Raw genomic sequence first — 22,229 nt, forward strand, 5'->3', positions numbered from 1 at the left:
TAGGGGGGTTTTCGCTGTAGAAAAGTAAAGACGTTTTCTTCCCACGCAGTGCACAGCAGACGCTAATGTTTTTGTCACTTTTTACAGAATCAAACTCAAAGTAAGGTCAGTACTTCCATGCTTTAAATGCTGCACAGTCATACTATCTCCCGCACTCGTTATATTATCCATTCATTACCTGAAAGAAGTAATCGAATCGCGTTACTGCCCATCTCTGCCAACAACTGTGCCATTTTCAAATTCACTTAAATCACCTTTAATTCTGATGTTCTGTTTGAACTTGAAGAGCTTGTCTAGATCATGTCTACATGCCTTAAATGATTAAATACTTGTATAAAGGAGCAGTTTAAGTGTTCCTTACACCGTAAATAAGTTGGGTTTTTTGTAATCATGTGTAATTTAAATACACAATTTAAAAACACTTTAAGGAGCCTCCAAACGTGGCATACTCTGTACTTACAGCTGAGAGGAGACATTTTTCTTTGTTTGGCCCAACACAGAATCGCAGGTTTGTAAAAACAAGAAAAACTATTCGTTTATCATTTCAAAACATAAGATAGATAAGCTAGCCTTTATTAGTCCCAGAGTTGGGAAATTTACCCATCTAGCTGGACAGTAGATTTGAGAGACACTTTGAGAACAGCTGTGGCCGAAACTGTAATTGTCTAGCATTACATAAATTTAAGCATCTTCATTTACTTTTCCAGAAAAACATACTAGTTAAGGCTGTGACACCATGACTGTACATGGGCACACTGGGGCTAACTTGGCTACAACGGGTATCGTTTTTACTGTGACTAATACAGCAGAACGCCTTGTCTTTTAAAGCATGTTACATAACAGCAGACTGTTGTCTTATACACTCACTGCACACCGAGGACACTGTCTTGACATTGTTGGTAACAGCCTTGACTCACTTCCACTGCAACCCCTGTTTTCCTAACCAGAAGCGGGGTTCAATACACTTGCACGACTCATTCGTGGCTGGGATTGGCCGACAGCCCTTCGCTAAGTCCCGCCTCTCGCTTTACGTCAGCAGTGTCTGTGGAGGTCTGCAGAGCGGACGGAGAGCCGCACTGCACGCTGACAAGCCAGGACAGGGCGAGGCGGCGGTCCCGGTGTATGCCCCCATCCATCATCGCTATGGGAATTACCACAGCGTTGTCTGTGAAGCAGACCCTCACCTCGCATCTAAAACCGGTTCACCTGGAGACACAGACTATAAAACACTGCAGTGGAGACTGTCGCTGCTCAGAGCCGGGCTCAGCTTCTATCCTCCGGTAAACTGAGGAGGACGATGATGATGATGACTAACATCTATAGATGAGAAGTCTTTCTCAGGCCGTCACCTTGGACCTCTGCTCGACCTTCATCTGTATACTCTAAACGAGGACCATGCCTGCCATGTGTGTATCCGCAGTGGTGAGTACATCCCATTTCAATTCACCCCCGTGCATGTTTTTCTTTCTTTATTCTAAGTACTCCTCTAGCAGGTTCTTCATTTAAAGGGCCAGTGCCTGTTTTTTTTTGCCCCCTCTGATTCAACTTAAAATGAATTATTCAAATTTCTTTAAGAGTTGACACGTGAAGAATTTATTTCGTTATTTTTTCCACTCATTTATTATTTTTTCAGTTCAACGTTTGAAAACTGTGTCACGAGACAACAGTCTGTTGTTTAGCCCTGTTGCACTGCGAACAATTAAAATGTCAGTCAGCGGAGTTTAAACTGATAGGTTTTTCTCACAGCTGATAAAGAATATGCCTCTAGATATTTAAACACACAAACAAATAATTAAATAATTTAAAACTGTAAAAAAAAAAAAAGTAATGGTTGTTTTACAAATGTTTTACAATTCCACTTGATTTTCATTTTAAAAAGTCAAAGTATTATTATTATTATTATTATGGCCATCACTCAAGTTTTAGGGATGGATGAGCTGATGTTTTCATGCATTTTAATATAGTTAGTGTCATCATTCCAGCCTCCGGGCAGATGAGACTGTGCCTTTGTCTCCTCCCAGTCATGTTGACTTGTGCTAACAAAGAGTGAAGTGTTTCCCTCGGCAGACATCATACTTATTTCATCAGGGCAATTTTATGGAATTCATAGCTTGGAGCTTGGTGTATTTATAGCATTTAAAAAAATAATTTATTTGAAAAAAAAAGCTTTTGCCATGATTATATATTATATTTGATTTTTATTTTCAAACGATTTAAAGCTTTAAACCTCTGCTTTACTGCAGTGGGTAATGCATGTGACTAAGGGGTATAATAACAATTTAACATCTCCACTAGGAGTTTCAAACAAGCAATTAAAAAGTACCATCTGCTATGATCTACTGCAATGCAATATAAAAGGTTTGGAGCATGCTGGCAGGACTAACACACAATTTATACTTAACACTACTGCATGGCTACACCTCTATGCAAGGGTCTGTCTGTGTGATGTTAATGGTGTCATCTAATTATCTCCATAAGAACTGATTTGTGTGGACCTTACACGTGTTAGGCTACAAACACTGTCAGCTGCATTCTGTCTATTATATATCTATTTATGCATTTTTAAAAAAAAAAAAAAAAACGTGTCCCAACAAAAGTGAGATCAGGTTTAGTCCGAGTTGTTGCATGAAACTTTAGTTGTTGCTTTGAATTTGCCAGTTGCCTGTGTCATGTCATGTTGCCTGTTGGAAAAGAGAGACAGACAACTGCTAGGGTAATGCAATGTTTTACAATGTATTGCATTAGACTAGTGGGCTAATAGTCTGTAATGGATGATGTAAAGTACAGATACAACTTCAAATCCTGGGTTTGGTCATTAATAAACATGCTCAGGTTTTGGGTTTCACTTTTTAGCTTTTATGCTTTTTTTCTTCTTCTTTACAACAGATTTGACCACAGCCAATGTAAAAGTAAAATCTCTAAAATGTATAAAAAGTAAAGCCAATGCAAAGTGCCTTAAACACGTTTTCTGTTTATTGGCTACCAAGGTTTGATGCTTAGCAAAAAACTTGCAATGGAATCTTATAGAAGTCTATAGGAAAATGGCTTTCTGACTTTATCCATGGAAACACTTTCCTACTTAACTTATGGGCTCAGTAAATTGTGCATTTATGACACGCCCCTTTCTAATCACATCTGGTTTCAAAAGACCTGGATGGTTACTGTGAAAACACTCAGCCTGATGCTTCAAAACATGAGATTATAAATCATTGTCCAATAGTGAATGATATCACAAGAAATTCACCTTGTATGATACCAGAGACAGTTTAAGACAGAGGCATGGCATGTGAACAGTCAGACATTAGCAAAGATGGCAGTGACATCCGAAAAAAAAAATTAAACACTTTTAATTATGTAATTTTCCATTTTGTTCTGCAGTGATGTTAAATGGAATCCAGCCATTAACAATATCATGACAACTAATTAACTTGCTTGAGCAGTTATTTTGAAGCATTTTCTAAATGAACTAGTGGCCATCCACCAGCTCCCAGAGAAGAGTTGTGGTAAACAAGTCGTGTGTGAATATTATTCACACTCATCTTTTTTTAATGCAGTACAAACTGTGTGTTTTCACAGGATGAATTTGTGGAATTAATTTTTTTGGATCATACTTGATTTTTCAGATTGTTTGGACGCAAAAAACAGATCTGACCAATGAGACCATTTGGTGCGCTCGTAGTTCAAACGTACATTGGTACTGAACATACAACAATATAGAAATAGTTAAATATTACTATTTTACATCAGACCCGTGATCAGATAGAATCAGTTAGAACCTGTTGTGGTCCCAACTCTGTCAAGAAACGCTCAAACTGACCCACTTACATCCTAAAATATGCACAAAAGTGTTATAGCTTTAACTCCTGGATCAAACCATGAACTTCTCCCTGGTGCTGCCTTCTTGTGAGAATTGGATGAACCATGAATCTCTGTTTTTTCTTTTTCAGTACCGGCTCATCATCACTTGATGATGACAAATTTTTCATAAACACTCAATGCTGCTGATGTTTCTATATGTTACCCAACAAATCTGCATCCAAAATTTTGGGATTCCATGACATTTTTTCACTAGGTGGCCTTTAGGGTTCAGCTTTAGTAGGGTTAGGGATAGATTGAGAAATGAGAACAAATTCTGTTTGTGTATGCCAACTAAAAAAATCCATTCTTCAATTGGCATTAAAATATGAAATGGCAGATGGCCATCTTTCCCTGAGCTTGCCTAGTTCTGTCGGCGGTTTCTTCCTGTTAAAAGGGAGTTTTTCTTTCCCACTGTTGAAAAGTGCTTGCTCATAGGGGATTGTATGATTGTTGGGAGTCTTTACCCTACAATATAAAGCGCTTTGAGGCAAGTGTTGCTGTGATTTGGCACTATTTGAATGTCTAAAAGAGTAACCCATTTTATTAATTTAATAAGACAGACTACAGTCAATCAATAGCAACATAAAAAAAAAACTACACCACTTAATTTATTGACTGCATCCATCTATTTTTTATTTAAATTATTAGATTAGTGCTTACTGATTAGTGCTAATGACATAAAATCATCGGTACTGCTGAATGGCGACCCCAGCTAATGGCATATTTCAGTACTGTTTAACCTCAAACACTCTAAAAAAAAAGCCCAAATATTCTTGCAACACTTGAAAACAAACACAGAACCCTAAGCTACAAAGACTCCTATTTGTAAGTTCTCTTTTCACAAAGAATGAGCTCATTCGGCAGTCCTGCCATTCTTCACTCATTAGCAATAAACTCAATAAACATCTACAGGAATAATCATTGCTGCCTATTGTGAGTGATATGTTCAGCGCGACTGAATCCAAACAGAGTCTCTTTCTCCCAGTGAGCAGTGACACGAGGATATGCAGCAACAGGTGCTGGGTAAATGTTTGTGTGTGTTCGCTGGTTAATAAGACCATGTGCAGGTGCAAGCATGTGTGTTTGTGCTCACTGTTTGTTTGCTAGTGTGTGTCTATCCATGCATGTTTGCTTATGTGCATTACTTAAATTTGGATAGTAGCTACAGTCTAATGTTATCTGCCACAAACATCCTACCCGTGTAGTGTATGCACGCACCAAACATAACAGTTTCAAGCACACACACACAAAACACGCACAACATCCTAAACAGTAGCTGATTGTTTCTGTCATGACCAACTGTGTACAGTTAATGAAGTCATTTATTAAAATGAGTCATGTATTTCTATTATGTAAAAAAAATGCAAGATTGATGCATGGAAAACTTCTCACAGACAGTCCACTTCCTGTTCTGTGGTAATCCTTGTAAGCACTAATCATAAGTCTTGTCACAGGATGTGTTCACGTTGTGCAGCACAGCTGCAGTAGCTTCAGATCACAAGTCTCGAAGACAGTCACTATGCCTCTGACGGGGTGAAAGCGGTCACACGTTGCGTATGTTACCTGCATGTTTTTGACCATTGGTGGGATGTGTAAAAGCATCTAAATGTGCTTCTGTCTGTCTGGGGTGGCTGTAGCTCAGGTGGTAGAGCAGGTCAGCTATTAACTGGAAGGTTGGGGGTTCAATCCTTGGGCAAGATACTAACCCCATGTTGCCCTCCGATGCATCCATTGGAGTATGAATGTTAGATAGTGAGCACTTACAGCTTAGAAAAAGTGAATGAATTAGTTGTATTGAGTGCTCAGACAGAGTAGAAAAGCGCTATATAAGAACCAGTCCATTTTGCACATATTTCAGGTCAGTGGGTTCATTTGGAATTTGTGTAATTTGGAATTTGCCATATTTACTTCAGCCTAAATATTTAAGCCTTAATTTAAAGTCTTGCATAGAGCATTGCAAAGTCCAGTACTGTATTGATTTTGGGAAATACATTAGAATGAATAGCTATGACTCAACAGTTTTGCCTCAGCATCCACAAAAGCATTTACTCACAAAGCACTTCTAGTATCCAGTAAATCTTTGAACTAGTGCAGCCCTCACTGTTAATGGAAACCTTATATGGAATTGTTTTTTCAATAAACCTAAGTTAGGAATCACTGGTTACTAAAAGTAACCAACTGTCAATTTCTAGGGATGAAAAATGTAACTATCGCAGGGACAAAAAATGCAGTTTCTCTACTGGCGAGGAAGTGAGTCAGTCCCTATAGACTCCTATGCTAAAATGCCTGGCTTTTTACAACAGTGATTAACAGTGATTAGCCTGGTATAAACAATTGTCTTGAGGGCTTTACATATCAAGAACATCACCTTTCAGATGCAAACGTCTCGTGTAACAGATCAAACACCACACCAAAAGCCTTGTGTTTTTGGAAAAATTCATCTTTAAAAAAGTTCAGTTGATGTTAAGCAGTGAAGTGTTGGCCGACTGGCCAAGTTTTAAGCTACAAGCATGCTTGTTGTCAAATGAATCTGATCGGTCAGCTCTCTTTATTTACATGTGGAAGATCATCAAAAATGTCAGGGTTCCTGGGTCATCGACCCAGTGCTTTCAGTTTTGTTCATGTTCAGTTTATTTTGCCACTGCCTGTTTCACTTCCTGTTTGTTCCCCGTGTCAGCTTGTGTCATTAGTCAGATTATGTTCAGCTGTGTACTCACCGGTCTCTCATTATCATCCTCATCAGTCTGTGTATTTAAGTCTTCTGTTTCTACTCGTTCTTTGTCGTGTCATTGATGTTATGTTGTCGTTTCCGCCTTCGTCAGTCAGCCAGCCATTCAGTCCGTCCTTCAGTCAGTCGTCCAGCCAGCCAGCCAGCCATTTCCTTCCTCTGTTCTGTTTGTTAACTCCATCGATAATAAAACACCAACCTTCACCTAACTATCCACGAGTCCTGCGTTTGGGTCACTTCCTCGCCTCCACTCAGCAACCCCTGACAGAATGACACGACCCGTGCCACGAAGACACGTTTTCGGCCCAGCGGACTCAGATCTGTTCGAGCGGCAGGAGGCAGCACTCTCCATTTGGGCGGAGAAGCTTAAGGAGAAACAGCGGCTCTTCGCGGAGCGAGAGCATATCTTCGAGGGAACTCGCCTGGCTCTGGGCGGACCTCGGAGACACCGCGTTCTCCCACCTGCTGCCTCACCTGCACCGGAGCATCTGCCGCGGAGAGTGGGCGTTTCGCGCCGCGCTTTGGCGGCTCCCTCTCTCGCGGGTCCGCTCCTCGCTAAACACGCCACCTGCCTCATTCACCGGACCTTCAACCTCGCCATGGCACAGCGGCTCCGCCTCCCATCTCGGCTCAACAGAGGCGCCCGTGCCGGAGGCTCGGCTGTGTACCCCGCCCGCTTCCTCTTCCCGGAAAAAGCGGCGCACACGCCGCCATAACATGGACTATTTACAGCAACTCCCGGTGGTGAGTTCCACTGACTATTTTCCACCCTCCTCGTTTGATTCTCCACCTAAAATAACTAATGGACTCATCTCCGATTCATGGGGAGTTTCCCTTCTAGACGACGATGTAGACTGGGAGGAGTTTTTCTGCTCTGCTCCTCCAAAGACTGTAAATAGTGGTGGCAGAAAAACCAGAACCATCCCCAATAAACCGGCCTGTATCACACACCCAGTCGCGATTTCCACCCCTATCAGTAGGCCTACACCCACACCAGTGCCAGCTCCCAGGAGGAAGGCAGCTGCGACGCAGTCTACCTCCACATCCACTCTTGTTTCCCGGGTGGGGGTGACTGGTGTCCAGCCACCTCCCGTGCCTGTCCCAGCGCCCAGGCTGAGGGCAGCCTCAACCCAGCCTGACCTCCCTGGAGGCTTGGAAGAGCTAACCAGTCCACCTGCTACTTCACCACGTCCTCCACCTCCTGACCCAGCCTTTCACGCCCTCGCACTGTCCCTAGTTAGATTAGCTGACCTGTCCCCTGCTCAGGCACCAGCTTTACTAGCCCAGGCTGTAGCTCTATCTCCTTCGCTAGCTCAGTCTGTAGCTCATCCATTAGCCTCCTCAGTCCAGTCAGGACTGAGGAGGCTCTACCACTGCTCTACCACTCAGGTGGTAGAGCAGGTCAGCTATTAACTGGAAGGTTGGGGGTTCAATCCTTGGGCAAGATACTAACCCCATGTTGCCCTCCGATGCATCCATTGGAGTATGAATGTTAGATAGTGAGCACTTACAGCTTAGAAAAAGTGAATGAATTAGTTGTATTGAGTGCTCAGACAGAGTAGAAAAGCGCTATATAAGAACCAGTCCATTTTGCACATATTTCAGGTCAGTGGGTTCATTTGGAATTTGTGTAATTTGGAATTTGCCATATTTACTTCAGCCTAAATATTTAAGCCTTAATTTAAAGTCTTGCATAGAGCATTGCAAAGTCCAGTACTGTATTGATTTTGGGAAATACATTAGAATGAATAGCTATGACTCAACAGTTTTGCCTCAGCATCCACAAAAGCATTTACTCACAAAGCACTTCTAGTATCCAGTAAATCTTTGAACTAGTGCAGCCCTCACTGTTAATGGAAACCTTATATGGAATTGTTTTTTCAATAAACCTAAGTTAGGAATCACTGGTTACTAAAAGTAACCAACTGTCAATTTCTAGGGATGAAAAATGTAACTATCGCAGGGACAAAAAATGCAGTTTCTCTACTGGCGAGGAAGTGAGTCAGTCCCTATAGACTCCTATGCTAAAATGCCTGGCTTTTTACAACAGTGATTAACAGTGATTAGCCTGGTATAAACAATTGTCTTGAGGGCTTTACATATCAAGAACATCACCTTTCAGATGCAAACGTCTCGTGTAACAGATCAAACACCACACCAAAAGCCTTGTGTTTTTGGAAAAATTCATCTTTAAAAAAGTTCAGTTGATGTTAAGCAGTGAAGTGTTGGCCGACTGGCCAAGTTTTAAGCTACAAGCATGCTTGTTGTCAAATGAATCTGATCGGTCAGCTCTCTTTATTTACATGTGGAAGATCATCAAAAATGTCAGGGTTCCTGGGTCATCGACCCAGTGCTTTCAGTTTTGTTCATGTTCAGTTTATTTTGCCACTGCCTGTTTCACTTCCTGTTTGTTCCCCGTGTCAGCTTGTGTCATTAGTCAGATTATGTTCAGCTGTGTACTCACCGGTCTCTCATTATCATCCTCATCAGTCTGTGTATTTAAGTCTTCTGTTTCTACTCGTTCTTTGTCGTGTCATTGATGTTATGTTGTCGTTTCCGCCTTCGTCAGTCAGCCATTCAGTCTTTCAGTCCGTCCGTCCTTCAGTCATTCAGTCAGTCGTCCAGCCAGCCATTTCCTTCCTCTGTTCTGTTTGTTAACTCCATCGATAATAAAACACCAACCTCCACCTAACTATCCACGAGTCCTGCGTTTGGGTCACTTCCTCGCCTCCACTCAGCAACCCCTGACAAAAAAATTATGATTGATCTGAAAAAAAATAGTTGCTGCAAATTTGTGGTATGAATTGCACTGAACAGCTGTAATAAGAAAAGGTCAGCGTGAAAAACAATATTCTTACAGATTATTGCATCCTGAGTGTAAAAGCCTTTTGTCTCTAGAGCCAAATTTTTACACAGCTGTATAATAAAATTTCAGTGGTGACCAATTTGAGTGACAAGTGGCTGCTGCTTTTCAACTCAACAAGCTAGCTAGTCAGCACTATGTTTTTTCACACAAGTGTGTGACTGAAGAGGGGAATCAGATCACACAGCATCTTATGTTTTTTTTTTTTGTTCCCTTCTCTGAAAAACAGTCAAAATGAATTTATTTCACCTGCTTTGGTGCAAATGTAAATGGCCACAGGTGCATGGGAGGCGAAACAGCAAGACACACCCCCTAACAGGTAGTGATTTAGCAAGTGGTGGTTCGAGACTATTGCAGTGAATTAGGTGAAATGGATTCACAGTTTGCTTACATTTTTGGAGCAGTGCATATGCATCCAAGTTCCCCACTGTTCCAACTGGCTTCAAAGAAGCCTTGCGACTGCTCCTGGTTATGAGTTGTAAACTGGATTTCAGATTGTAAAGTTGGTTTCTACTTTATGAATATGTGAAGTAGCTATAAATGAAGATTTAGGTCAACAGGTCAGGCTGGAAGCTGGTGAGGGTTTCCCTGTATGTTGTTAATGCCTATTAGGTTGAGTAACTTGTGGAGACTGCCAGACAACAGTAATGTTTGCAGAGGCAGGACTACAGAGATGGAACAGAACATACATATGATAGCCCAGGTCTTTTCCAATCCGTTTGTGTCTGACTCTCTGATTGAAGGTCTGTGCACCAGGCAAATGATGTAGTTCATCAACAGTGTGGACAGAGAGAGAGAAGGCTGTTGTAAAAGGAGTGCTGGCAGAGGAAAGACAGAAATTGATTCACACACTAAATCTGCTGAGGTTTTATTGTGGATCTTCAGACAGCGTCTGTCTGTCCTGACAAAGTACCATTACTGCACTTTGCTTCCTCTTCTGCTCCTGTGTGTCATTGTTGCCAGTTTGTCTTGTATCTAAAATGCAGAGAGAGGGAGGAATTAAAAAAAAGCAGAGGGCACACAGCCAAATGGGACCATGTGCTCTGCTGCCATTAGCTTACTCACCACTTCCCCAACATGCTGACTAACAGACGTTGCAGTAATTACCTTCATTGGCTTAAAAGCATAGATGCAGACAGAAAAGGGTCATGAGGTCAGTGTGCTCCCTGAACAGCTTTACCATGAGAGAAATAGAATACAATAAAATCCTTCCCTTTACCAGGAGATGTTCTGTTTTTTGTTTAAAGGTCCAAATGTTCTGTTTAAGCAGTGTTCTGCTTAACACACACTCCAGGGCCTGATCAACCTTGGCAGGGCCTCCTTGGATGAGGGTGTCTAGTGATAATGGCCGAAACACCCGATGAATCCAAGGTCCACTACTGACGATGTGTCCCAAACTGGTGAAGTGTCTGGGCTGCCTTTCCTCATAACAGCCATCCCTCAAGATTTTCTCCATTTAAAGCAATGCATTATCAGGGACTGTAACATCTGGTCCTTATTACTGAATCTCCACACCTTTAAGAATTGTTCAATGTTACCAAGCTCCCATAAATCACAAGGGCATTAATAGGTATTAAATAGGTATGAATTCAGTTGATGGTTAAGCAAGAAAGTATTCAGAGCACCTCACTTGCTCCACATTTTGCTATGTTACAGCCTTATTCCAAATTGTATTAAATTCATTTTCACTTCAAAATTCTACACACCCATAATGCTCATAATATCCAGTTAAAATTCTTGCAAATTTATTAAACATATCTGTGGCGGAGGTGTGGTCCCTAGTTCAGCTGCAGTGGACAAGTGGTGCAGTTAGCTTAACGGGGCGATGCCTGGGAAGCAGGTGAGAACACAGCTGGTGGCGTTTGGACTGATGATGGTCTTTTTTCCCCTTTTTAGTGAGGCAGGAGACGAGAAAGGGGGTTGTTGGAAAAGCTGAGACCAGCGCTGACTAGACTGTGGGTTGTTGCATAAAGAACCCTAAATAAACGTGACATCTGTGAGCATGAACAGTGTGTGTGTGGAGTAAATTCTACAATATCAAACAAAAGCCATTTTCGGATCTCTACAGAGATGTTCAGGTTCAATCAGGTTCTGGGAAGAGGGTCATCTTCCCTTACATTCCTATAGAACTGGACGATTTTTTGCAATCACACTTGCTGCCCCCTTGTTGCCTTTAAAAAGACTACAAGTTTGAGGCACTTCTGTGTTGAATTTACTTTTAAGACCTGGAAGTCGCTACCATCTGTGGCTGTGTCAGGCTTATAGGGTCACAGATTACTTACCATATTCTATGAAATTAATGGGGAAACATGTATAAGGAGTATATGCTTTATAGTCCAGCATGACGAGAAAGTACAGTCATCTCTTTTACATATAACAAGGATAATCAGTGAACATAAGTGGAGATCTTCATGTTAAAAAAAACTAAATTAAGTAATAATATTTTCCTATTTAGTTTCATGCTGTATGATTTTATTTGTGAAGAAAAGCTAACGAGAACAGTAGGCAAACAAAATATGTGAGCTAGCTTAATGTTGAACAGCTAGCTTAATGGGATGAAAAGCGGTCCAAGTCAGGTGGTGTTGCTCATGATCCCTTACTGTACCTTAAAGGTGCACAGGGATATATACCAAATGGTAAATTTTTATTTTTTCTTCCAGCATAACAACATCAGCACCAAAGGTAGGGGAATGGGATAGAAAATTTCAGAATGTTCTTGATTAATACCATCACTTGTGGTAATCTCCAAATGCTTACTGTGTCAGTAATCAAATTCTATAAACAAACAGTAGGCGCCGTGGTGGGGAAATATCCATTGTGTTCTGTAACAAGCAGAATGTCCCCATTTACTGCTGCGTGTGTTTTCACTTTGAACACTGATGTGAGTGAATGCATTGACATGAGTGACGCAAGTGAGTTATGAGTAGCGCCTCGAGAACATGCTCTAATGTTTATGGATGAGGTTCTTGGAACGAACACAAAGAAGCAAAGGAGTGGTGTGGCAAAGGGCAACAGAGTCCTGAAAGAATGGAAAGCTTTATCCTTTTTAGCACTAATCATAGAAAGAGTTTGGCTTCCTTTGACTGTTTAATTGCAAGTAGTCTGTGGTAAGTTCCTTCACATATTCATATAAGTAATTTCCAATGACCAAAACATACATATGTGGTCCGTTTATACCCACCCATTCCTACCACATTGGTATCACTCTGACCCCCTGCTTTCACTGAAAGATATAAATCTATGCTCACGGTTGACAAACATTCAAATGCTTCATCAGCTAAATTCTCCCCTCAGTGCATCACTTCAAACCCACCAGCCCTGTTAGCTCTGCACACACACATTCTGCTGTGGTGAACACCATTAAACACACATTTCTGCAAGCAGATCCACAGTTAGCCTGTTCTGTCTCCATCCTTGTCTGTGTTTGTCTCTGTCTCCCACTGTGTGTCAGCACTTTTGCTAATCCTGCTCCTCCCTGGCTTTTTTATTTCTGTTGTGACACAATAGCAGCTAATCCTTCATAAAATCACTTAGTTGTCTTCTCCAGACTGCACTGATACACATACTTTGGGCTGCTCTCGTCTGATAGTTGCCCCAGCATCAGACCACATGATAGTTATTTTTTAAGCCATGTTCACTGTGTGAACTTCACTGCTCACTGTGTGAGAATAAAGTGCCAAACTGTGACATCAACACAGTCTCGTCAGTGTTCATACTGGTGCTTAAGGGCTCACTGGATCTATGTAGTCTTTTCCAGCACAATAGGTGTTACTACTCAGGTAAAACCTTCCTGGTACAAGAGTAGATGTATTCTAAACAGCAAGCTGGCAACCTGTTGGCTGTTAACCCCCTGAGGTCTATTTCATCATCAGTAGTGACTCTAACAAATGCTAACTCTAATTCTTTGCTTTGGAAGAAACCAAAGAAGAAAAAGATATCAATAAAACAGTAGATTAAAATACATTATAGTAAATTAAAATTTGTGCTGTCAATAGATTAAAAAATGACTAATTAATCTCACAATTTTCTGTAATTAATCACGATTAATCACAATTACTTGATCAATAGCCTGGCTGCAATTACACTTTTTCAACTTTATATTTAAGCTTGTAAGAGACATTTATGCAGTATAATGAAGTAAATGGAGAATAAACACAAATAATGTATGCTTAAATTCAAAGAGAATTTGAATAGTTTTCTTCAATCTTTTAGCACAGGTTCTCTCCTGTAAAATGTAACTTTTTAAAAAACCTATATACTAATAGGTAAGTATACTCTAATACATAATATATATTAGTGCTTTCAAACAATTACAGTTTTTAATCAGATTCATCAGAGGGTTACGGTGGATTAATTTTGATTAATCACAATTAAATATCATTCATTTTAATCTATATTAATCACATTTCATTATGCTTTAGCAAACAGACTCGGAAAAAAAGGGGAAAATCTACGCACTTAACATATTTATTGAACATCTTGAACATTCATGTTAACAGAAAACTCTGTAAACATTTATCCACTCTCTCTGTCACTCTTGGGGAGGCACTTCAAGTCCTTGAAACGAGAAACCAAAGCTATGTAAAGCATGTGTTATCAATGATATTATTATGTCTGCAGTTTGTTGCAATCCACTTGGCATTGTGTCAGTCAATATGTCCGAGGTAGACTCACTGAGTCGCCGATGCTCTGTAAGTGGTTTAAACCACTCACGGAGCATTGAAATAAGAAGAAAATTCCTTCTTGAACAATGTGCATAATACTTTATGTCGGTCGACTGTTCCATCATGTTATTTTTTTAATACTCAAATTTCCCATCAAGAGGGTCAATATGCGTTTTTCATCTTCCAAATTGAGTTGATTGGTTCAGCTGCCCGTCACTACCAGATCAACTGCCCATTTGCGCATGTGCAAAGGTAACTCTACTTGGACAAACTGCCCGAAATGCATTGACAGAAACATTTCAGGGATTGTGAGTCATTCTGCACTCCAGATGTGTTAATAGCATAAAATGTTTTGTTTCACGTTGTTGCGTGATGACTGCTTAATCTGCATTAAGGCATTAATTTTGACAGCACTGATTAAAATACAAAAACCAACAAATAAAAACAAAACAAAAAACAAACAAGATTTGACAGCAAGTAAAATCTATATTAAAGCGAGTAAGCTGGTTTAAACAAGTCAATTTTGAGTTGTGACTTAAATGAGGGAAGGGAATCTATATTTCTTAAGACTGAAGGAAGTGAGTTCCAGAGCTGAGGAGCAGAGCGACTGAAAACTTTGTTCCCCATAGTGATAAGGCGAGCAGAAGGAACAACAAGATGAGTGGCGGATGAAGATGTGAGAGAGCGGGAAACAGTGGTGATATGAAGCAGATCATAGAGATAAGCAGGGGCAAGATTATGAATGCACTTAAACATGAGAACTAAGATTTTAAAGTTTATCCTAGCTTCTGTGGGCAACCAGTGAAGCTGTTGAAGAATTGGGGTAATATAGCCTCTTAGGGATGTACGAGTTTTGACCGGAGCTGCAGAATTCTGAAGAAGTTGAAGTTTATGGAGGGACGTGTTGGGGAGACCAAATAAGAGGGAGTTGCAATAATCGATCCAGGAAGTAATAAGACTATGGACAAGGATGGCAGCAGCATGGGGAATAAGGAAGGGATGAAGTCGGTTAATGTTACGTAAGTAAAAGTATGCAGACCGGGTTACGTATTAATACGTATATAAGACTGAAATGAGAGAGTACTGTCAAGTGTGACACCCAAACTCTTTATCTGCGGGGAAGGAAGGATGGAGGAATTTTCAATATTAATGGAGAAACTGTGAGATTTGGTTAAGATAGAGGCTGTGCCAATGAGTAAAACTTCTGTTTTATTATTGTTAAGTTTGAGAAAATTGGAAGAGAAACATGATCTAATCTCCATAAGACAGTTCGAGAGGGCGGTAGGTGGAAGGGATGAATTAGATTTGGAGGAAATATAGAGCTGGATGTCATCAGCATAACAATGAAAATTGATATTATATTTTTGGAATACATGACCAAGAGGGAGCATGTAAATAATGAATAAAAGAGGCCCTAATACTGAACCCTGGGGCGCACCAGCAGAAACAGGATAGAAACTTGAAGAGTGTGATTTAAATTGGATAAACTGAGTGAGGTCTGAGAGACATGATGTGAACCAGGCAAGGGGGGTATGACTAATGCCAATGGATGCTTATCTGCTCAGGAGGATATTATGAGAAATGGTGTCAAATGCCGCACTAAGATCGAGAAGGATGAGAATGGTTAAAAGACCAGAATCAGCTGCCATCAGAAGGGCATTAGTAATCCTTAACAAAGCTGTTTCTGTACTATGATTGGGGCAGAAACTAGGATGAAATTGTTTGTAGAGATTATGGTCATTGAGGTATGAGTGAAGCTGGGAGGCAACAACTTTCTCAAGGATTTTTAAAATAAAGGGCAGGTTTAGAATAGAATAGAATAGAATAGAATAGAATAGAATAATCCTTTAATTGTCCTACAAGGGGAAATTTGGTTGTAACAGCAGCCAAAAAGACACATATACAAACAAACAGTACACAGGACACGGAACAGAAACATACACATTTTTTCTTAAATATTTACATTAAGGACAGTGGTCACTATAAACAGAGAGTACTGTACAGTTATTAAATTAAATAAAAATAACTACAGATAAGAGGCAAACCAGGTTGTAGTGGGAATCGGTTAATTAACTTATTGCAGTTACAGCGCAGATGTAAACATCTATGTTTGTTGGGAGCAGTTCTGATTGTAAGAGCAGGTTTGATAAGGACGAAGATTATCAAAATTATTGGGATCTGCACCAGGCTTTTTGAGAATTGGAATGAAATAAGCAGGATGAAGGAACAATTCCAGTGTTAAGGGAAGAGTGGATAATACTAGTTATGAGAGGAGCCAATGAGGGAAGACAAGCTTCAGCTAACACAGTGGGAAGAGGGTCAAACTGACAAGTGGATGATTTAGATTTTTGAATAAGATTTGATACATCAACTATGGAGGGAAGAGTAAAACTTGAAAATGACTGACAGTAAGACAGTGAGGAAAACAGAAAGTCTACTTCACAGTTAGAAGCTCCCACAGAGTTATGGTGTTGGTGGATATCAGTGATTTTATGAGTGAAAAAAAAATATAATAGAGTTGCAAAAGTCAGCAGAGTCCATATGAGAGGGGAATGAGCCAGGAGGTTTTGTAATTTTACTAAACAATGAAAAGAGAGACCTGGAGTTACCTTCACTAGAACTGAATAAACCAGAATAGTATTCGGATTTGGCTGAAGCAATGCAGTACTTATAAAACAAGATATGATCGTTATACATTTCTTTGTGTAGGGTAAGTCCGGTTTTCTTGAACAGACGTTCCAGTTGGTGTCCTTTAGCTTTGAGATGGCGCAGGTTAAGAGTAAACCATGGTGCTGAACGGGAAAATGAGACAGTTTGGTGTTTAAGTGGAGCAAATATGTTATGGAGGTTATGGAGGTTGACATTATAGTATGAAACAAGTTCACCAGGGGATAAGAAGCTGTGAATGAATGGAAGGTCATAAATAGCAGATGAAAGATCTGCAGGGTTAATACTACTAATTTTCCTAAATGTGATGTCACAGGGAGTATAGCTTTTGGAGGCTGTTGTATTTACAATAAAAGAAATAAACATGATCAGATTGGGGAAACAAATTGGCTTTACAGTGATGTTACTTAGACTTTACATGAGTAAGAGGTTAATGTTATAGCTTCCCTAAAAATCTTATGATTGGTTGTTTTGAAGTAAATACAGTAAGTGTAAAAGACTGCAACTGGTTGTTTAAAAGTATAAAATGGTAAAGCCATGTATGGTCTGTAGCATTTTCTGATAACATCACTCTGGCATGACTCAGCTTGGGCCTGTGTAAATGTGTAACCCTAGACATGTGTGGGTTATTCCCATAAACCCGCTGAGCTGAGGTTCCCAGCAGCAGTGAGAGGGAAGCCTTGGGGAAGAAAAAAGAACAAAGTTCCCCATGATACATCAGTTAAATTCTTAGCTGTGGAAATGAATGCACACCATTTGACACTAACGTTGTGACGAGCATGATGAGTCAGTGTAGTGACTTAGTGATATTAGCGATACCAGATGGAGGTATGAGTGTATCCATGTAAGCTGACTCATATTAAGGTCATGTCTTTTCTGTCTGGTGAGGGATGGTGAGTACCAAAAAAGGCAATGATAAACCAGAGAATGTTCACAGACTTACTATAATGTATTAATAAATGAATGAATAAGTATAATATGATTTCTCTATTTAGTTCTAATTTGTTCTAATTCTCTCTGTAAAAAACCTAATATTAAAGTACATGTAGTATTTTAGGCATAGGACTTGTGTCATTGTTTGACTGAGAGGGCCTGGACCTTCTGTGCTTCTCCCAAGTCTTGTTATCACGGGACATGTAATCATTTTAACTGACACACATAAAAATGTATGTTTTTTTCTTCTAAATTTTTTTTGCTTAATTCCAAAGCAGGTTTAAGTTTAGGTTTTAGGGCTAGGGTTGGGACCATCACTGATGACAATTTAGACCTCAGATGGTTAACCTCTTACCATCCACAACGTCGCTGGCAACCTGTTGGTTTTGGTTTTGTTAGAGCCACATGCTCAAGGGGCAAATTTTCATAAACTACATGTTAGCTGTCATACATTTTTGCATTGAAGTTTTCATATTAAATTGGAATGCTTCAGTCAGGGCAAAATTTTATAAAAAAGCCATGGACAGCATAAAAAATAGTAGATGGTAAAGGAAATAAGTACCATAACAGGATATTAGTTAAATGGACTGGTTCTTAAATAGCGCTTTTCTACTTTGTCTGAGCACTCAAAGCGCTTTATACAACTAATTCATTCACCCAATCACACAAACACTTCTTCTAAGCTCTTAAGTGCTAAGTATCTTACATTTATACACATTCACACTCGGATGGATACATCGGAGAGCAACATGGGGCGACCGTGGCTCAGGGGGTTGGGAAGCGCATTTGTAACCGGAAGGTTGCCGGCTCGATCCCCGGGCTCTCTGTCCTGGTCGTTGTGTCCTTGGGCAAGACACTTTACCCTATCGCCTACTGGTGTTCGCCAGAGGGGCCGATGGCGCGATATGGCTTCTGTCAGTCTGCCCCAGGTCAGCTGTGGCTACAACTGTAGCTTGCCCCCACCAGTGTGTGAATGTGAGAGTGAATGAATAGTGGCATTGTAAAGCGCTTTGGGTGCCTTGAAAAGCGCTATATAAATCCAATCCATTATTATTAGTATCTTGCCCAATAATTATTTGGCATTTTGCACAGACTAGAGCAGTCTGGGATCAAACCACCGACCTTCTGGGTAGTGGTTGACCTGCTCCGCCACCTGAGCTACAGCCTTAATGTGGGTGGTTCTTGTAAAATTAAGTTACTTCATACTCCATCTTTCAGTGGACAGTACTGACAAAACCGCCTAATGTGTGACACTGACATTGTGGATCCCAGTCTTAAGAATTCAGATAGTGTTTGGTTTTTGCTTTAAACACTTACTGCAGTATAATGAATGCAGCATCATTCAGGGGTTGACAATCTGTCCTGATGCATAAATTTCTATACCAGAACATTTTTCAAAACATTTTTAGTCTTTCGCCTAATAGCTGCCTTCTCTTTTCCCCTCAGCTCTTATGTACAGTTGTGGTCGATATCTCAGCTCGGGTTTTGACCACATCCAGCACAGATGACCAGCCCATTCTTTCACAACGGCACTATCAGTACACCGACCAAGACACGGGCACCCAGCTGGTCTGTGATAAGTGCCCGGCTGGCACCTATGTCTCCATCCACTGCTCTCCAACATCTGTGAGGGAATGCAGCCCCTGTCCTAAAGGCACCTTCACACGGGGAGAGAATGGAGTTCAGCAGTGCCATCGTTGCAGGAGTCCTTGCCCAGCTGGCTTTATTGAGAAAACGCCTTGCACAGCCACCCAGGATCGAATCTGCACATGCCCACCCAATACATTCCTGTCAGGGGATGGTGGTGCTGTGTGTAAGCCCCACTCCTTGTGCCCCCCAGGCAAGAGGGTGAAAAAGCAGGGCAGTGAGAAAAAGGACGTGGTCTGTAAGCAGTGCTCTGAGGGAACTTTTTCAGATGTGAAATCAAGTGCAACACAGTGCAGAAATCACACAGACTGCCAGGTTCAGGGGCTGGTGCTGCTCTCACCAGGGACTAGAGAGAAAGATAATATCTGTGGACCCCTTTCTACAGCTCCATCCTCTGCCTCCACCACCACTTTAGGTGGCTCAGGACAGGCTGTGCTTGTTCAGGAACCCATTATTTCTTCAATCTTTCCAGCACCCCTGGCTGGACCTGCACAAAAAGGTGAGGGATGGGAATTCTGTTTAATAATCTTCTATTTGAATTTATATAGTTTTCAGCTTTAGCTGTTTTTTATTTTAATGTTTCTTTACATTTATAAAAGTTGACCTAATAAAAGTTGCATTTTTCAAACATTTTCCATGTGAAAGATATGTTATGGGTTTCCTGTGAAATTTCAAAGGTGGCATTTATTGTCTCCTCCATTATTGCCTTGCCTAAAGGCCTCTTTTATGCTTGCTTACATTATCAACAGCAAACAATATTAGCTACCAATAGCTAAAAAAGTGCTAATCATAATAATAATAATCCTGTTAATAAAACAATAACAATAAACAGCTGGCTTGCAAGGTTCCACACACTAAATGTGACACAGTAAGCAAGGCAGAATTAGGCAGCAAGCAGCTACATTGAAAGGCTAGCAAGTTATTTGAGTTAGAAGGTAAGCTAACATTAACCGTCAGTCAGAATAAAAAGTCTCTTTTTGGCGGGGAAATTATTATAATAATAATAAAATAATAATAATAATAATTGCTATTAAAGTTAGAATTAGAGTTAGAATATTTGTACAGTACCTTAAAAAGCACACAAAGTGGTTTACAGGAGTTTCAATTCATTGAGGTACCTTCATTTGGGTTTCTTCTGGCTTAGGTAAGGTACTACTCGTTTCCTTACTAATGTAGTGGGAGCATGTAGGGTGCACATATAAATTAAAGCATAAATTAAAAGTGCTTATTCTTCTTTATGAATTATTGCTTAGAAATTCCCAAAGGGAAGGACATCTGTAGGCATGGAAAAAAACTAGCTTTAGTTCCCTTTCCCAGTAATGGTACTGTTTGTGAAGATTAGGACTTATGGGAATTTCTCTCTTTTTTCCTCAGCAGACTTAGAAAGCAAGTAGAGTAACTGCAAGTAGAAAGCAAGAAATCTGCTCCCTTCTTTTTTTGTTTCTCCTCTATGTACAAGACCAGTTCTCAATATGTCTTAAACTGCTTCTACATCAGCTGTGATTCATTCAGTACGTCAGTCATTTCTCAGAACCAACCATCCAAAGTCAGTATACTCCTCCCCTGGGTCAGCCCTACCACATCTATAATACTGTCACTGCTGTTTGTGTTGGCATGGGATCGATGGCTTCACAGTCAGTTAATCTGACCTGATCTGTGCTCAGTAGTGGGGCCGTTACATACTTGCGGTTGTTCATTTTCACCTGTCTCTTATTGTCAGTAGAAGTAAAAGGCATTCTGGGAAGAAAAGGATTGGCAACTGAATTGTAGTGGGTGTGTGTACTAAAACGTCATAGCACAGTGCTAACAGAAGTGATAAAGTACTACATCAACTAGCTATATGAGGTGTATAACAAGTTAGTGTAAAGGGTTTAATCTCCTAGCAACCAAATATATTGAAGCAACTCTTAAATCCATATATGGAGACATGAAAAGGTTATAGAGGTCTTGGAAAACAATGATCTAATACTTACAGAGGCAGATAGTGATATGATTCAGGATGTAGGATCTACATAAAAGATTTAAAATTGAATCTGTTGCTCACTGCCAAATGTATATTTCTCATTTAGAAATTATTTGCTGATCAAACATTATAAACCCCATAAATAGTTATTTTGAGCCCGAATGAACATTTGGGCTCAAAAAAACTATTGATTGACAGCTACCTAACATCATCTAAATGCTCTTTTTCATCTTCATGAATATTCAGATTGTAATAACAATTTCAAAAAGGTGTACACGGCCCACTCAGTGATGAAGTAAGTCAACAAAGCGTGTTGACACTGCTGTAACTCGGATCATAACCGTAGCACGGAGCAGTGTGCTCACGTGATAGAGCGGTTGTGTGTATTTGTAGCCTCAAACCAGCATTTCATCTCTGATGAAGTTATCCCAGAGAGAAGTAAAGCAAGTGTGTAAGTTCATCTCTGAATGTTTGTAAAGCATTCCCACATTAAGCTTAACAACCGATATATGGAGCAACTGCCTCTTCTTGCTGCTACTTCAATCGTGAAACTGATTAATGATCAGCTGATCGGCTTTTCTGTCGCGTCCGTCTCTCTTGTTTGTTTGTGGCCCACTTTGCACCAGAAAGAGGAAACCAGCGGCTGAACAACAGCAGCACGTTTAACCTTGATAAGCTGTTGTTAGAATTTATTTAATATTACTTTCTAGACCAGGATCCTCTTCTACGCAGCTGACGGCTGGTACAGGGGTGCAGGGGCGGATCTAGCAAAGTTTAGCCAGGGGGGCCGATAGGCCATGAACAGGGAAAAGGGGGCACAAAGACATGCTTTTCTTTCTTATTCTCATTTAAAATGTCTAGCTTTTAATAAATAATTATCTGAATCTTACACCCAAAGTTTTAATC

The 22,229-nt window shown here is 40.4% G+C and overlaps 1 protein-coding gene and 1 long non-coding RNA gene across 2 annotated transcripts in view; both read left to right on the forward strand.

The window, feature by feature from the left end:
• Nucleotides 1-949: 949 nt before the first annotated feature.
• tnfrsf21 (tumor necrosis factor receptor superfamily, member 21) overlaps nt 950-22,229 on the forward strand; it is a 73,582-nt gene continuing 52,302 nt past the window's right edge. Inside the window, exons 1-2 of the mRNA XM_085132985.1 lie at nt 950-1,422; nt 19,160-19,859. Of these exons, the coding sequence (XP_084989111.1) occupies nt 1,396-1,422; nt 19,160-19,859 (727 nt within the window). The 5' untranslated portion in view covers nt 950-1,395. The remainder of the gene's footprint in view (nt 1,423-19,159; nt 19,860-22,229) is intronic.
• Nucleotides 7,977-18,274, forward strand: LOC146502786 (uncharacterized). The gene is made up of 2 exons (XR_014869380.1): nt 7,977-13,714; nt 14,337-18,274. It is a non-coding gene; the product is annotated as an uncharacterized LOC146502786 (long non-coding RNA).

This window comes from Neolamprologus multifasciatus, chromosome 15 (genome assembly GCF_963576455.1).
Source record: "Neolamprologus multifasciatus chromosome 15, fNeoMul1.2, whole genome shotgun sequence".
Lineage (NCBI taxonomy): Eukaryota > Metazoa > Chordata > Actinopteri > Cichliformes > Cichlidae > Neolamprologus > Neolamprologus multifasciatus.